The sequence below is a fragment of the Symphalangus syndactylus genome, chromosome 15 (genome assembly GCF_028878055.3).
Source record: "Symphalangus syndactylus isolate Jambi chromosome 15, NHGRI_mSymSyn1-v2.1_pri, whole genome shotgun sequence".
In the NCBI taxonomy this organism is placed as follows: Eukaryota; Metazoa; Chordata; class Mammalia; order Primates; family Hylobatidae; genus Symphalangus; species Symphalangus syndactylus.
The window spans coordinates 85800992-85818595 of NC_072437.2; the positions used below are offsets into that span (position 1 = coordinate 85800992).

Here is a 17604-nt window from a genome sequence, read left to right on the forward strand (position 1 = left end):
AACCCCAGTGGGTAATTTCCTGCTTGCCAGCTCTGGCCTCTGACGCCTCATCTAACTTCTCTGCCATCGAGTGGGCCACAATTACACTACACCCTCTCCAATGACAGCACCATGATATGAGAGTATCGGCCTTGGGATGGGGCTGGGGAAGACTGTTTCTAGGTCTGTCCCTTCCTTGGTCCAAAATGTGGCAGTTACTCACTCCCCATATCTGTTTTTCCTGTACTTTTAAAACACGAGGAATATGAGGTGATATCCAAGGATATCACAGTTGAGTTCCCCCGATTGTACCTTAGGTAGCTAACAAAAATGATGCATACAAAGCATTATTAATGACACATGGACAGCCTTATGATGTAACATTCAGCAAAAGATATACAGGGGAAAAAAGGAAACAGGCTCAAATATTTAAAGTGACTGCCTCAGAAAAGGTATTTTTTTTTCCTTTTTTAAATGCCTTTTTCTACTTCCCAAATGTTCTACCACATCAAAAGTCACCTACAAACTATAAAAGATGAGAAATAATATAAAATAAATATATATAAAAACAGCACAAACCCATGAAAAACTTGAGGAAAACTGAAGCTCAGAATGAACTGGGTCTCACAGAAATACTATTTTATAAAGTTATAAAAATTTATAAAAAGCTATTGTTGTTCATTTTGTTAACTTGGGGGTTGTTCAGGAGTTCGTTCACTTTATTCCGTAAACTATCGTACTCTATTTACATAGCATGTTTCACAATTATAAAAAAGCTATGTTTAGAGCAATAATTTAAAAAGAGAGGCCAAATGCCTGAGGAAGACAGTGTAATATTTACAAATAAGAGAAAGGTAGCTTGTTCTGATTTCATACCTCCCTCAAGGAGAATCTTTAGAGAGCAGAATAAACCAGCAAAGAATCCAGCTATTACAATGAACTGGGTCTGAGAGCCAGGCATACTGGCTTACACCTGTAATTCCAGTACTTTGGGAGGCTGAGGCAGGCAACTGCTTGGGGTCAGGAGTTCAAGACCAGCCTGGCCAACAGGCGAAACCCCATATCCACTAAAAATACAACAATTAGCCAGGCCTGGTGGGACACGCCTGTAATCCCAGCTACTCGGGAGGCTGAGGCACAAGAATCACTTGAAACCGGGAGCCGAGATTGCGCCAACGCACTCCAGCCTGGGCGATACAACAAGACTGTCTCAAATTTACAAAAAAAAAAAATTGTGTCGGGAATCTCAAACTTGCTTTACCACCAGATACTCCAACCTTGTCATCTCTGGAAAACCTTGATCTGTTTGAAAACACTCTTCGGCTTAACATTACCTGGCAATCTTCCTGCTGCGAGTGCATCTCCTGGTAAATGGCCATTCACGCCATTAGTGGAAGGATTGTTCATCTGACCCAGTAACCCACTTCTCATCTCTAAATCAGTTGGGTAGGGTCTCCGGGGGTCCCCTAAAACAATAAAGACTGCATTTAATTCAATCATATTTTAAAAAATAAATTTTAATATGTTCTTTGACATACTCATTTTCCTTGGTTTACGCTGAAAAGTTCAGGCTACATTTTCAATTTTGAAATATAAAAGTCATCTGGCCGGGTGCGGTGGCTCACGCCTGTAATCCCAACACTTTGTGAGGCCGAGGTGGGCAGATCACCTGAAGTCAGGAGTTCAAGACCAGCCTGGCCAACATGATGAAACCCTGTCTCTACTAAAAATAAGAAAATTAGTCAGGCGTGGTGGCACGCACCTATAATCCCAGCTACTCGGGAGGCTGAGGCAGAAGAATCGCTTGAACCCGGGAGGTGGAGATTGCAGTGAGCTGAGATTGCGCCACTGCACTCTAGCCTGGGCCGCAGAGCAAGACCCTGTCTCAAAAAAAAAAAAAAAAAAAAAAAAAGAAAGAAAAAAAAGAAAAGAAAGAAATATAAAAGTCACCTTATAAATTGTTATTAATAGCATATTACTTTTTAAAATACACGCATTTTAATTTCTTTTCTGAATCTTCCCAAGAATATACTATTTTCTATACTTTAAAAAAATGAGATGTCATTTTTTAGTAAACATTCCAGATGACAACTTAAGAGAATTATAATAATCTCAATTATTCAAACTTAACCGTATTTTCTAGCAAGAAAATGACAATGATTATGCTGCAAGGGAGAAAAAAATCATGACACTTATAAGACAGAAAGGACTGGAATGTTTAACAGAAGGACTGTCTCAATTTAAAATCTTTTTTTTTTAATTTTTCATCTTTTTGTTTTACTTTTTTTTTTCCTCATGCCACCTTGTCTAAGATAAAACCTTTTTCTAACCAACCTCTTTGATCTTGTAATTCAGAAACTAATTCCTGTAAGTGGCGAAATAGCAGGAGCAGGTAATGTCCATCCCAAACATGAAAGCACAGTAAATAGCAGTATGTGGTTGACAAAAAGACCAGATTTGGATTGACCTTTTGGGCACATCTCACCAACTGCAGATTACTTATCCCCAAAATTACAATCACCCTTAGTGCTTTCAGCATGGTAACATAGCACCTTCAGAAGTTACTGAACTGGAGATAACTATTAATATTTCCCCTTCCTCCAATAAGGCTGCTACCTTACGTCTCCTGTTTTATGTTTCATCCACTGTCAATATAGTTGCAGCTTGATCCTCTCTTTTGCTGTCTAATTATCCCAGCTCTTTCCAAGCCTGTGTGTTCACTGTTGGGTGCACAGTACTTTGTCTTTAGCATCTAAGAGAACTGGAATTGTCTTTCTCAGGCTGGAACCTTTGTGGAAATCCTAATGGCCCTAAGGAGTTTGCTTCTGGCCAGCCCTGATATAATGGTATATAAATCCAAAGCTTTAGAAACATCAATTATTATCTTGTACTTTAAAAAATTATCAATTTATTATTTCAAAAGAGGAAAGAAACAAAGTCCCTAGCAACAATGGCTTCGTAGAAAACCGAATTTATAAAAACCATGGCCTATATCATTACCTATAAACCATTAAAGATGTGAAAATATGTGGCAGAGGTTTCTAAGGATAAATACATTTTAAATTAAATCAATGTCTGTACATAGTCACCTAAGAATCTTCAAAACCACATATATCTAGTATAAAAGACGAGTATGTTTACCTGGAACCCAGGTCAGTGGAGCACATACAGCATTACTGGCACTGATCCTATGTGCATACTTAATTATTTCTTCAGAGGAGATAGCACCTGAAAGAGTTAAGAGGACAGTATAACCTGTAGTCTAACAAACATTCAAGTTTAGAAATGTATCTATAAGTTACACGTCGTATTTAATTTTAAATTATTTGAAAATAAAATAATCTCAGTCACCCGCCTTCCTTAACAATACCTACATATGTAGTATAAACTTAAATCTCCAAAAACAGGACACTAATCCAGAAAAATTAGTTGACATAAACAAATTTCGGAGATCAGCACGACAGCACTCAATAATCTCAATTATTAACTACCGTTAAATACCATTACTCTTCTGAAAGCAATAGTGAGCACAAATAGAGAAAACAGTGTTTCATTTCTCAAAGACATTCAAGCTATGAAATCAGAGCAGACAGTTCACACCACTCTGTTTGATCAATATGCCCTAAGGCTCTTAAGTAGACCTAAATAGAAAGATGTCTACTATGTATTCATTAGGTAAAAAAAAAACTAAACTGCTGAATAATATGTATGGTATGACCCGATTGTTCAAAATATATGTACATATGTGTATTTGTATTTTTATTATATACATACTCACAGAGCTAGAAAAAAAAATCTAGGACATATACCAAACATTAATAGTTACCTCTGAGAAGTGAGAACCACACACTTCATTTTACAAACTTTAGATACCGTTTCAACGTAACAAAGTGTATGTGTGTACAATTTTTGAAGATTAAAAACAGAATCAAACAACGGTCTAGAAGTCAATAGCCAGCCTCAGTCATTGCTCCTAGAGATTTGTTTCTTGCTACAGAAGCCTAACCTAACTCTCCAAAGAATATTGGCTATTTGGCTGGGCGCGGTGGCTCATGCCTGTAATCCCAGCACTTTGGGAGGCCGAGGTGGGCAGATCACAAGGTCAGGAGATAGAGACCATCCTGGCAAACACAGTGAAACCCCGTCTCTACTAAAAATACAAAAAATTAGCCGGGCGTGGTGGCAGGTGCCTATAGTCCCAGCTACTCGGGAGGCTGAGGCAGGAGAATGGCATGAACTCGGGAGGCGGAGCTTGCAGTGCGCCGAGATCACACCACTGCACTCCAGCCTGGGCAACAGAGCAAGACTCCCATCTCAAAAAAAAAAAAAAAAAAAAAAAAAAAGAATATTAGCTATTTAACAGAAGCCTCTGAAAAAGGGACAGCAGGGCAGGAAGGCACGTGGGCCTCTGCACCACCAAATGTGCTTATATGCCAAGGCTATAACTGGCTCTGACTTCATGTACGTCTGGCTCTGACTTGATGATGTTTCAGTCCCAGCTCAGTTGTCCAATGGATGTCTTTTCACTCTCTCTGTCCTAGCCTTCAAGATTTGGTACAAATCCCACTTCTAACCCATACTTCTCTTTCCCTCTCCCACCAATTTTATAAACTCAACTGTTTTTACTGTACATTTGGGCACACAGCCATAAACTGCCTTGTAGTAATTGCTTTTTATAATCTGAAAAAGGATGTGATACTTCTACCTCCCTCACAACACCTAGCACAATGCTAGAACATAACACACTTTACGATAAAAATTTATTGAATCTTTTCAACAGCAGCAAATGATTATCAGTAATATCCTCTTGTACTGGTTTCTTGAAACCAGAATCTTAACTTTTCAGGTCATTCGGTCTTCCCATGATACTAACCTTTTCTTGCTTTTTCTATTGACTTGAGTTTCTCCTTTGCTTGGTAAACAGCTGTTGCCTAATTTAAACAACATTAAAAAAATGTGGTTTATTCTTCAACTATATCAAACTTAGTTTTTGGCTTAATTCACAAGATCCTCTATCCTACAATAACAATCTTTGAAACTTGGAAATCCCAACAATTTATCTGTAATGTTCTGAAATACCACTTGACATTATTTATTTCAGTCATATTTAATGAAAGAAATATTATATTTATGAACTAATCTCCCATTCACAAATTAGTTGTAGAAACAAAACATAAATTGGATTGTCTTTTTCTTCAAGTCTTCTATCATAAACACACAGAAGACATCCAGACTATGCATGACCCCAAAAACATCCTATTCTTGCAACTAGTTCAAGAATAAAATACCTTTTTCCCCCTAGTTTGGAAGATACAACCTTGAATTCATATTCTTATTTGTTTATATATCACCTCAATGTTTAATGACTTTATCACAAAAACACTCCCTCCAAGCCCCCAGGTACACTAAAGGACAAAATGAAGTTAACCTAGTATTCGCATATCTTCGACTATGACGCAGTGGTTAAGAGTATGGAGTCAGGCCAGGCACACTGGCTCACACCTGTAACCCCAGTATTTTGGGAGGCCGAGGCAGTCAGATCATTTGAGATCAGGAGTCTGAGACCAGCCTGACCAACATGGTAAAAACCCATCTCTACTAAAAATACAAAAAATTTATATGGGCGTGGTGACACACGCCTATAATCTCAGCTACTTGGGAGGCTGAGGCAGGAGAATCGCTTGAACCTAGGAGGCAGAGGTTGCAGTGAGCCAAGATTGAGCCACTGCACTCTGGCCTGGGCAATAGAGCAAGACTCTGTCTCAAAAAAAAAAAAAAAAAAAAAAGAGTATGGAGTCAGAGAGATCAAGGTTTAAATTCAATCTACTTTTTAGCCTCCATGGGCAAGTTAGTTATTAAAGTATTGGTTTCTTCCTCTAAATGATGACACTGACTTTATATAAACTGTTATGAAGATGGAAGTAATGCATATAAAATGCAAGGCACAGGGCCTGGTGCCTAAGTGCTCAATCAATGTTAGTTACTACTATTTAAGTCATGAAATTCAGTTTTATGGTCCTGTGTTCACTGTCTTTAATTATTTATAACACAAAGTGGGAAAATCAAACAAAGTGGATACAATTATATGAAAAATGCTTAAGTTTCAATAAACAGTAATTGAAAGTCTGTTAGTATCCTGCTAACTACAATAAGCTAAAAAACGAATACACCTGAGACTCAAAGGAAATAGACCAAACTATGATTAGTGGCATTCTTTCCACAGCTGAACTAAAGGCAGTTTTTTCCCTCTTCTTTCCATTTTTCTGTATTTTCTGAATTTTGTTTGATAAGCAAGTATTACATACATAAGGATTTTTTTTATATCTATATTTACAGATTTTAATATATATAATATATATAAACATATAAATAATATATTTTGAGACAGAGTCTCCCTCTGTCGCCCAGGCTGGAGTGCAGTGGCGCGATCCCAGTTCACTGCAACCTCTGCCTCCCGGGTTCAAGAGATTCTCCTGCCTCAGCCTCCCAAGTACCTGAGATTACAGGCATGAACCACCATGCCCAGCTAAGTTTTTTTGGATTTTTAGTAGAGATGGATTTCACCATGTTGACTAGGCTAATCTTGAACTCCTGACCTCAGGTGATCTGCCCACTTTGGCCTCCCAAAGTGCTGGGATTACAAGTGTGAGCCACCATGCCCGGCTAATTTTTTTTTTTTTTTTTTTTGAGAGTCTTGTACTGTTGCCTGGGCTGGAATGCAATGGCGCGATCTCAGCTCACTGCAACCTATGCCTCCCAGGTTCACGCAATTCTCCTGTCTCAGTCTCCTGAGTAGCTGGGATTACAGGCACACACCACCACATCTGGCTAACTTTTTGTATTTGTAATAGAGACAGGGTTTCACTATGTTGGCCAGACTGGTCTCGAACTGAGACTGGTCTCAATCACAGACTGACCTCGTGATTCGCCTGCCTTGGCCTCCCAAAGTGCTGGGATTACAGGCATGAGCCACCACACCCGGCCTGATTTTAATATATTTTTAAAAACTATTTACTAGTGAGTTGTTTCCTTAGTAGGGGTATTAATTTACCCTGAACTGCCCAGGCTTCTAGTTACTGGAGCTCATTTCAACACATTTGTTAAGAGATTCATCAGTGGTAAGGATGCCAGCAATGTCTGGTCGACATGAGAATCAAGCTCAGCTATTTCTGCAATACTATCATGTTATATTAGTTAGTATTTAGTGAAGTAACTGGGCAAATAATAGCAAATAAATTGCCTCTTTGAAATAGTAGCCAAGAACAGCAGAGGGAAAACTAGGATCCTTGATATATGTCCAAATCCTACCTAGATGCGGATGAATGACTAAATTAATGTAAATTTTAATCAATTTATAAAATGTGTATATATTTTTACTGATTTCAAAAGATATAAAAAATGAAAAATTTCCCTGATTTTTATCCTAAGGATCAGAGACCAAAAAAAAAAGAGATTTAGACTACTGATAATTAAAATTTACATCAGACCAGGATAAAAGTAAAACTTTCCATTTCTATAATTCAATACTGTAAAATCTTTAAGCAAATGAAAATGTGGCTCACAAGTAATGTAGACTATCTGAAAACAGTAAGTAAAAAAGAGAATGACAATAGCTTTTCATTTAATCACTGGCAATGGTTAGTGACAAGATATCACCTTTAGACTTGGAAAGTCTAGTTTTCTGCTCTTCAAAATCTTGATAACAGATTTTTCAGAAACAGATTAAACAACATCCTTTTTTAACCTTAAGAACCAACCTCTGTCAACTTACCAGTATTTGTTCTGCTTCCTTTAGCTGTTTTTGTAATTGCTGAATATCACTGTCTCTCTTCTCTACTTCTTTTTCTAAAACTTGCATTTCATGATGAATTTTTCCCTGATTAACTGCCAATTTCATTAGTTCTTGAAATTCCCCATCTCGGTGAATTAACAACTCCAGGACCTGTCAGATAACAGTCAATTAAATCAGACAACAGACTACTGAAAGGCTGCATTCCAATGAAACGAAGAATCCATAACTGAATTGGCTAGGCTATAAATTTCAACACCTTCAAAATGTTATTCCTAATTCTTGTTAAGAATAAAAATAGCCTACCTATGATTATTTTGGGAAACATTAATATCAAACTTTTCTACTTTTTCAGCTATTCTTTCATACAAAACAAAATAAAAACTAGTCTTTCAGAACTAGCAATATGGCAACATGAGCAAGTTTAGTGATTTCCTAGGGAAGACACAATTTTAAAGTTTATCCTTATGGCTGGGCACAGTGACTCATGCCTGTAATCCCAGAACTTTGGGAGGCTGAGGCAGGCAGATCACTTGAGGTCAGGAGGTCGAGACTGGCCTGGCCAACATGGTGAAACCCCATCTCTACTAAAAATACAATAATTAGTTGGGTGTGGTGGCGCCTAAAATCCCAGTTACTCAGCAGGCTGAGGCAGGAGAATCGTGTGAACCTGGGAGGTGGAGGTTGCAGTGAGCCAAGATCACGCCACTGCACTCCAGCCTGGGTGATAGAGTAAGACTCTGTCTCAAAAAAAAAAAAAAAAAAAAAAAAGTTTATCCTTAAAAATACAATATAGGCCAGGCACGGTGGCTCACGCCTGTAATCCTAGCACTTTGGGAGGCCGAGGCATGCGAATCACCAGAGGTCAAAAGTTCGAGACCAGCCTGACCAACATGGAGAAACCCCATCTCTACTAAAAATATAAAATTAGCTGGGTGTGGTGGTGCATGCCTACAATCCCAGGTACTCGGGAGGCTGAGGCAGGAGAATTGCTTGAACCCGGAGGCAGAGGCTGCAGTGAGCTGAGATCGCGCCATTGCACTCCAGACTGGGCAACAAGAGTGAAACTCCATCTCAAATATATATATGTATATATATAATGAAAGTTCTCCCAAAATTTGGTATTTGAGATGATTTTAGGTGGCACCAAGAACTTAAAAAAACTTTTACACTTACACATTTGTGCTAATATATATTAGAAAAAACTGAGACACTGAAACTCTGAGTTTATGCACAGTATTGTTTACGATGAAGATGATCTTAAAAATACAGTGATTTCAGCCAGGCGCAGTGGCTCATGTCTGTAATCCCAGCACTTTGGGAGGCCGAGGTAGGCGGATCATGAGGTCAGGAGTTTGAGACCAGCCTGACCAACATGGTGAAACCTCATCTCTACTAAAAATATAAAAATTAGCCGGGGGTGGTGGCACACGCCTGTAATCCCAGCTACTCAGGAGGCTGAGGCAGAAGAATCGCTTGAACCCAGGAGGCAGAGGTTGCTGTGAACCCAGATCACGCCACTGCACTCCAGCCTGGGTGACAGAGCGAGACTTCGTCTCAGAAAAAAAAAATACAGTGATTTCATAAAACAGTAAACAAACAAGTGGTATGCAGATATGGCAAAAACCATGAAGTATAAAACACACAAAATAGAAAGTCTGGGGGTTCATATCTCTAGTCCTCCATCTGCTAGCTGTGTGACACAGGGAAAGTTACCAGCCTCTCTGAGCCTGTGTTCTTAATAGGAAAAGGAATATAATATTAATAATAGCCATTACATGAAGCTATTGTGAGGATTCATGATATAATGCACTTCAAGTACATACAGGAAGAGTTCAGCAAAGGCTAGTTATTACGATCACCACCCGAGTACAGAATTAAGATGCAAGTCTAGTCTAAATATCCTTACTTTACTGTGCTAAGTAGAGAATACTACTTCAGAAAGAAAATAGCTATCAAAATTCAGAATCAATTTTAAAACTATTTTTAAAAATTTGTTGAAGACTAAAAAGTACAGGTATGCCTCTTCAAGTTCCTTTTGACATGAAGTTCCTCTCATTTTATAGGAATTCTAATAAAATAGACAAAAGACTGAGCTACAAACTGCCAAATATTAAGAGTATTTTAAATAACAATAGAAAGCTTTTTTCTGTAAAAAGTAAAGTATATTCTATGTATTTAATAGACTTCTAATCCTCATTCCTCCCACATCGTAGGAGAAAGCTAGGTTTCCATTTCTATAAAAGCTGTATTATGAAAGCTAGTACACAGTAGTTCCCTGACAACTTTCAAGAAGTTTACACAGGTTGAATTAATTTGTACACTACCCATGAGTAAAAAATATTCTCTTCAGATCTTATTGTTCAGTAGAAAAAAATTATTCAGCTAAAGTCAGAAGACCTAGGTTCTGGTTCCACTCACCATTAACCTCTAGCTCATCCGTCCACCCTGGAGCTCAGTCTCACAGGAGGTTGAACTGAACATCGTTAAGATCCTTTCTAATTCTAAAATGCTATATAAAATTATAAATATCCAAATAAAATGGTGGCTAGAAAATTTTCCAATGGGCACATCCCTCTCTAATATTAACAGTTTCAATGAAAATTACATAGGATTCCACAGTACTAAGTACAAGATACAATTCACAAAATTGCTACTCTTTAAAAAGTACAAGAAAGGTCAGTGCTGATTATAGGTCTTAATTATCGCCTTCTGAATAATCTGTGTGCCTGGCTCATAGCAAGCATTTAATAAGTGTCTATCAAATAAAGTCAAGCCTTGCATTTTACTTCTTGCACATTTTGTATAAACTCCTATTTAATCCCACGGGTATTAACAGAGTACCTGAGAGACTAGTAGTCTTCTACTAACATATTTATCTCTAGCCTCTTTCTTTTTTGAAAAAAACAAAACAAAAACCTTACTACCCCTAAGGTTAGCTGTTTTTCCTAGCTTGTGGCCTCATCTGGATCCCCTCCTCCCCTACTGAGGCTCACTGACACTTTTCTATTCAGTCTGTCAGATTTCCCTGCCCTCAAAACATAAAATAGAACTAAGATAATGACGCAGACAAAAGATGTATTACTGTCTCCTCTTCTCCTTTACATCTTCTTTAGAAAGGTTAATCCTCTCCATTCATTTTCTCTTAAACATTTTTTTTTGGCCAGCTATGGTGGCTCATGCCTGTAGTCCTAGCACTTTGGTAGGCCAAGGTGGGGAGGATCCCTTGAGGGCAGGAGTTCAAGACAGTTCAAGACTGGCCTGGGCAACACAGTGAGACCATGTCTCTACCAAAAAAAAAATTTCTTTTAAATTAGCAAGGCATTATAGTGCATGCCTATAGTCCCAGATACCGGTGAGGATAAGTGGGAGATCGCTTGAGTCCAGTAGGTTGAGGCTGCAGTGAGCAGTCATCATGCCACTGCACTCTAGCCTGGGCTACAGAGCGAGAATCTGTCTCAAAAAAGAAAAAATTAATTGTGCCAAAAACATAATACAAAATTTATCCTCTTACCTCTAAAAAATTTCTGAATCAGGAAAAAAAGTCTGTTCACCCACCATGGAAAATTAGAAAGCACAGAAAAGTGAGCAAATAAAAACTGCCCATACTTTCACACCTATAAGGCAATGTCTAATAAGAGTTGTATGCTCTTTTACTTCCCCTCATGTTCAAGTTGCATTAGGGAACTATACATACAATACAGGGTTAAGTTTTTGAGCATTAACTTTTGATTCTAAATATTGTTGTAATCTCCATACAACAAGCCTTTCTTGGTTAATTCAAAGGACAAAAATAAATAAACATGTAAGTGTAACTAGAATTATAAGAAAAAATAATAAAATACTGCTAAACCCTTAGGCAACTATTCTTCTTAAGCACACTGTTATCTTAAGTAAATGATACAAAGAAAATACCAATTTTAAAGTTTCAATTAATAACTTAAAAGGATCCAATATTCCTGTTCCCACACAAAGTAAATATAAATAGGAAACTTGCAGAAATCAAGTTTTTTTCTTTTAATTAAAAAACAAAGAGAAATTAATTAATTTAAAAAGAAGCCACTTACCTGGTTTTCCTCTCCAGCCTGTAACAACTTTTGGTTTCTTGAAATTGCCAGCATTTCTATAAGTTCCCTAAAAAAAAAAACCAACAACAACAAAAACCCTTTCACAGCATGCTGAACATCTAGGGCTACTCCCTACAGTCCACTATGACTGTGAACTGCAACTCACCAAGACTCGCTTGTGCTGGTTACCAAACTTATTTATAAAAGTTCTACTCAATACTATCATTATATAAATAGCTATTACCTAAATGCCAATGAAATACGATTGTGAATAGAAAGAGTTCTTTCTATAAAAACCTAAGCCTAATGCTTGGAAAGACTCCACAGAGGCTTGCAAAGGACAGCTATAAAGAAAGGACCAGGGAAAAGTCATAAAAACTAAGGGTCTGCCCTAAGACTGCTTGATAACAGGATAAGTTCTCATTTTGATTTGATCTAGATGAGACAATGCATTATGAGCGATTTATGCAAGAAAAACTCATACATTAGGGGTGTACAGGCCAAATCCAGCACATCTGCAGTTTTTGTAAATAACATTTTCCTAAGACAGTCTGCCCATTAATATACAAATTGTCTATGGCAGTGTTCCCAATACAGAAGCAGAGTTGAGCTGTTACAGCAGAGACTATATGGCCCATAAACCCGAAAGTATTTATTATCTGGCCTTCGCAGAAAAAGTTTTCTGACTCCTGCCTTACATAACATGATTAGTGAATGTACATATGTTTATATATTTTAAGGTAAAATAAAACAAGGGATGCACGGACCATTTTTTAATGATTCTCCACTTTATTTGAATTTTTTAAATTAAACATCTATCAACTAAGAGTGATCCTTACACATAATAAAATGATATCCTTTTAGAATGCTCATTTAATAAATATGACAATTTCCCTATATGAAAATTAGTATCTGATGAGGAAAATAAGATTGGGAAAAATGTACAGCAGGTAATGTTTATATATTAGTTTCAAACTTGTTAATAGATGGGACTTTTGAGAAATTATGCAGAAGGGGCAGCTTCACAACTAGCTACCTGACACTGCTCTGATCAGACTGAGTGCTTGTACTTTCTCACTGGCTACCAGGCTATTTTTACCTTCAAATTTCCACCTTCCTTCCAACTAGCCTCATATCATTTTTCTGGATCATGTCAACTAGACCCAACCCTTCCTACTACTACTTCCCCATACCATTATTTATGAATTAATCAATGAATGAAAAAAGTAGATATAAGAATGCAAAGTCTTCATTTATTCACTAATTTGTCAAATATTTATTGAGTGCCTATTATGTGCCAGGCACTTTCTAGATACTTGGGGTATCAAAGTCAACAATGGCACTTAAATTATAATACAAGAGACAAGAAGAACTAAGAGAAGAAATAAAACTAGAGTGATAAGGGTTGAGAAGGAAATAAAGCAATGTTTTATTAGAGACTATTGGGGGAGTGGGTTGGCTACTTCAATAGGGTGGTCAGAGAAGGTCTTCCTAAGGGCACAGCTTTGACATAAGACACGGTTTAAATGAGAGAAGTCAGCCAAGATGTCTTGAAGGAAAGAGCGCAGTAGAAGACACAGATAGTTCAGTGCCCCAAAGATGGATCTGAGGAGGTGTAGCCAGGGCCTGGTACAATGGGGAGAGGAAAGCAAAGTGAGGATGTAGCAGCCAGGTGGCTAGGGGTGAGATTACGTAGGGCCTTATAGTTACGGTAAAGATTAGTGTTTCATTCTTTTTTTATTTTTTATTTTTTCAGATGGAGTTTTGCTCTTGTTGCCCATGCTGGAGTGCAATGGCGCGATCTCGGCTCACTGCAACCTCCACCTCCCGGGTTCAAGCGATTCTCCTGCCTCAGCCTCCCTAGCAGCTGGGATTACAGGTATGTGCCACCACGCCTGGCTAATTTTGTATTTTTTTTTAGTACAGATGGGGTTTCTCCGTGTTGGTCAGGCTGGTCTCGAACTCCCGACCTCAGGTGATCTGCCGGCCTCGGCCTCCCAAAGTGCTGGGATTACAGGCATGAGCCACTGCGCCCGGCCTAGTGTTTCATTCTAAATGCAATGAGAAGGCACTGGATTATTTTAAACAGGGAAATGGCATGACCTGATTTATACTTTTAAAAACTGCTGAGCGATTTGGTAAATAGACTGTAAGAGGGCCAGAACAGGAAGTAAGTTAGGTGGTTTTTGTAGTGTTCCAGGCAAAAAATGACACTGGTTTTGACTAGGTCATAGCCTCCAGGACTTAGTAATGGTGATGGGAGAAACGTGGACAGATTTCAGATCTCTTTTGGAGGTAGAGCTAACAGAACTTGCTGATGGATCAACAGTGTATGAAAACAGCACGGTAAGTAAACTTTTTAGTGTACACCACAAGTGAGACATAGACGGTTGAGAACCTCCGGTCTAAGTAAAAGCTGGTTTCAGGTGGGGCAGGGGTGGTGCTGACTGGAGTGGGGCTATGGTAGGAGATGTGGGATAAGCCTTCCTCTGTTCTTGCAAACCTGGGAGTGTGAGTCCACAGAAGGCTTTACAAGGCTTGCCTTAGGCACAGGAGCAGAGGTGAGGTAGAAGTCTCTAAGACTTAGTCATGTTCTGTAACAGCCCAGGACAAAATAGAAACCTCTGTCCTCCCCAGTTGTGAAAAAGAGGCCAAAGGAAGCCCCACACTCAAGAGCCCTGTCCTGCTAAAAAGAAGGTGCATTCCCGGCATACTGCATTAGAATCCAGACACAATTCCCCATAGAAATAAAATTTCCATAGGGGTTGGAGCCTACATTATTAGTGGTAATACACTTTTCAGGTAAACAGAATTAACAGGCTGGTGTGGAAAACTCAAGACTCCTATCAACATGGTTCTGTGGAACAATGAGTTTTGAGTTACAAACGGGTTAAGAAAAATGTTTAGCCTACAACCTGTGTTTCAACTTTTTAAGACTATCTCCTTGCATTACATTTTACAAAGTAATAAATATCCTGAAAGGCTATATAATCAGGTTAATAGAAAAAAAAAAGATCCTAAGTTATAAATCCACTATTTTTAAAGTCAAGAGGCTAAACCTAAAAATATGTAAGGTACATTCGTGAATTTTCTTCTCATTTTCATAAATGCAAGCCAAACACAAATTACATTCAGAGACTGACAAACTTCACAGATCACAGAATCAGTACACGTAAATATCTCTGACTGAACACATGAGACTTTTCTGGAAGCCAGTCACACCACCAGAGCAGCTTCATTCTGTGAAGAAGTTCCAATGATCCGCCCGCCTTGGCCTCCCAAAGTGCTGGGATTACAGGCGTAAGCCACCGCACCCGGCCCTAATACAGTTTATTTTAAACAGTGGATCAAACACATAAGCCATTTAATTTCTGGTGTCTACGTGTTTTCGGGTTTTCTTCCATCATTAAATATTGTGCTGACCTGGTAACTTGGTAGCAATACTATGGCAAGGACTAAATTTACACCAAAGATAAAGTGCTGATTATATCAGGTATATTTTAAAATACAACATATAAGATTTATTCTAAAGCTGTCAAAGAATGTTGGCTACAGAAAAAGTGACATTTGAGCTGGATTCTGAAGGATATATGAATCATTCACCAAATCGGGGGTAGACTGGGAATGGCACTGAAGACGTGGAAGTCTGACTAAAGAATTTGAACTTTGCCTCACTGGACAACGCAAACCTACCAATGAGGTAGGTTTTATATAATTTTTCTGCAGAAAAGTGATATAACATGCCTTTTTTTTTTTTTTTTTGAGACGGAGTCTCGCTCTGTCGTCCAGGCTGGAGTGCAGTGGCGCAGTCTTGGCTCACTGCAAGCTCCGCCTCCTGGGTTCACGCCATTCTCCCGCCTCAGCCTCTCCGAGTAGCTGGGACTACAGGCGCCCGCCACCACGCCCGGCTAATTTTTTTGTATTTTTTTTTTAGTAGAGACGGGGTTTCACCGTGGTCTCGATCTCCTGACCTCGTGATCCGCCCGCCTCGGCCTCCCAAAGTGCTGGGATTACAAGCGTGAGCCACCGCGCCCGGCCTATAACATGCCTTTTAAAACTGGTATCGGCCAATATAAAGGGATAAAGTACAGAAGCATGAGGCAATTAAAACTGTTTGGGAGGCTACATTTAAGAAGTAGTTATGAACAGCGGGGCGGGTAGGAACGAGAGGGCAAATTTGAGCAACATTTTAGGAGGTAGAACCAAGATAATTTACCATCCAAGTCAATGGAAGGGAGTCAACGAAGGCTTCAACTTGAAAGACTTATCATGAAAGGTGACAGAAGATGAAGAATGACATCTAATTTCATCTGCTATCTCTGACACACAACCATTCTAAACAACTTGCAACTCCACCAAGCCAAGCTTTTTGGACTTGCTGTTCCATCTACCTGTGCTGCCTAGTGAGTTCGGCGAGCTCATGCTTCCCAAGCAGCCCTTTCTTCAGAGAGCCTGCCCTGACTACAACCAGGAAAGGTGCCTAGCTCCTGTGCTTCAGTACCCCGCAGCGCAGCCCTCTAATAAAAACAGGCCCCAAGCCAGTTTACACATCTGTCTCTCTCTCGACAGCTGGCATCCAGCCTACCCTTCACTACCGTCTCCCCAATGCTTAGCACCTAAGGGGCGTTCCATAAATGTTAAGTGGCTGGCTGCGGACGAAGGGGCTCAGACAGCGCGAGTTCTTATCATTACTAAAATTCCCTCTAACGGGAAAAACCGCTGCCCAGAGTGCCAGAGGGCTGCGGACCCCACGTCCGTGACCCTCATGCACCCGAAACTCCCCAGCTGGCCCTCCCCGCCGAACCCCGAGAACGAGCACAAACGCAGGGCCGGCCGGCTCCGGGTTCAGTCCCCCGGCCCAGCTCCAGCCCGGCTCTCAGGCTCGCCGCATTACCTAGACAAGACCTCCAAATCCTCAAGCGCAGACAGCAGCCGCTCTCGTGTGCTGTTACCACTCGCCACTACCAAACCGCCTCCCAGCCGCTCCTTCTCCTTCTCACCACTCGAAGACGCAGCCATTCTCCCCACAGCCCTGCCGCCGGCGCACGCGCAGAGCGCGCTGACGCAGGTGCGTGGCGAGAAGGCGGGCTCGGAAGGCGGAAGAGTCACCCAGGAGAGGAACAAGAGGCCTGTCGAGAGCGCCCTCTTTGCGCCTGGAGGTGCACTGCGGGCACCGGCGCCATCTGCTGGGCCGGCGAGGGCTTTCTGGTCCAAACCCTGGGAGCGATAGCTGAACTGAGAACAAGGGGGGCAACGCAGTCTGATTCTCCCGGGCCTAATGTCTTTTCTTTTCTTTTCTTTTCTTTTCTTTTCTTTTCTTTTCTTTTCTTTTCTTTTCTTTTCTTTTCTTTCTTTCTTTCTTTCTTTCTTTCCTTTCTTTTCTTTCTTTTCTTTCTTCTCCCCCTCCCCTCCCCTCCCCTCCCCTCCCCTCCCCTCCCCTCCCCTCCCCTCCCCTCCCCTCCCCTCCCTTCTTTTCTTCTTTCTTTCTTCAAGTCTCGCTCTGTTGCCCAGACTGGAGTGCATCGTCGCGGATGTCTTGGCTCACTGCAAGCTCCGCCTCCTGGGTTCACGCCATTTTCCTGCCTCAGCCTCCCGCGTAGCTGGGACTACAGGCGCCTGCCACCACGCCCGGCTAATTTTTTGTATTTTTAGCAGACACGGGGTCTCACCATGTTAGCCAAGATGGTCTTGATCTCCTGACCTCGTGATCCGCCCGCCTCAGGCTCCCAAAGTGGTGGAATTACAGGCGTGAGCCACCGTGCCTGGCCC

General features: G+C 40.2%; 1 protein-coding gene across 9 annotated transcripts in view; it reads right to left on the reverse strand.

The window, feature by feature from the left end:
- MED4 (mediator complex subunit 4) overlaps window positions 1-16937 on the reverse strand; it is an 80630-nt gene extending 63693 nt beyond the window's left edge. For all 9 annotated transcript variants that reach the window (XR_010116043.1, XR_010116042.1, XM_063619156.1 and 6 more), the window contains exons 1-6: window positions 16730-16937; window positions 11836-11902; window positions 7751-7921; window positions 4853-4910; window positions 3121-3207; window positions 1314-1445 (exon numbers count right to left, since the gene is read on the reverse strand). Coding sequence is in view for 7 of the 9 variants with exons in the window: in XM_063619156.1 (XP_063475226.1) it covers window positions 1314-1445; window positions 3121-3207; window positions 4853-4910; window positions 7751-7921; window positions 11836-11902; window positions 16730-16854 (640 nt within the window). In the remaining 2 variants the exon portion in view is untranslated. The remainder of the gene's footprint in view (window positions 1-1313; window positions 1446-3120; window positions 3208-4852; window positions 4911-7750; window positions 7922-11835; window positions 11903-16729) is intronic.
- Between the last annotated feature and the right edge of the window lie 667 nt (window positions 16938-17604).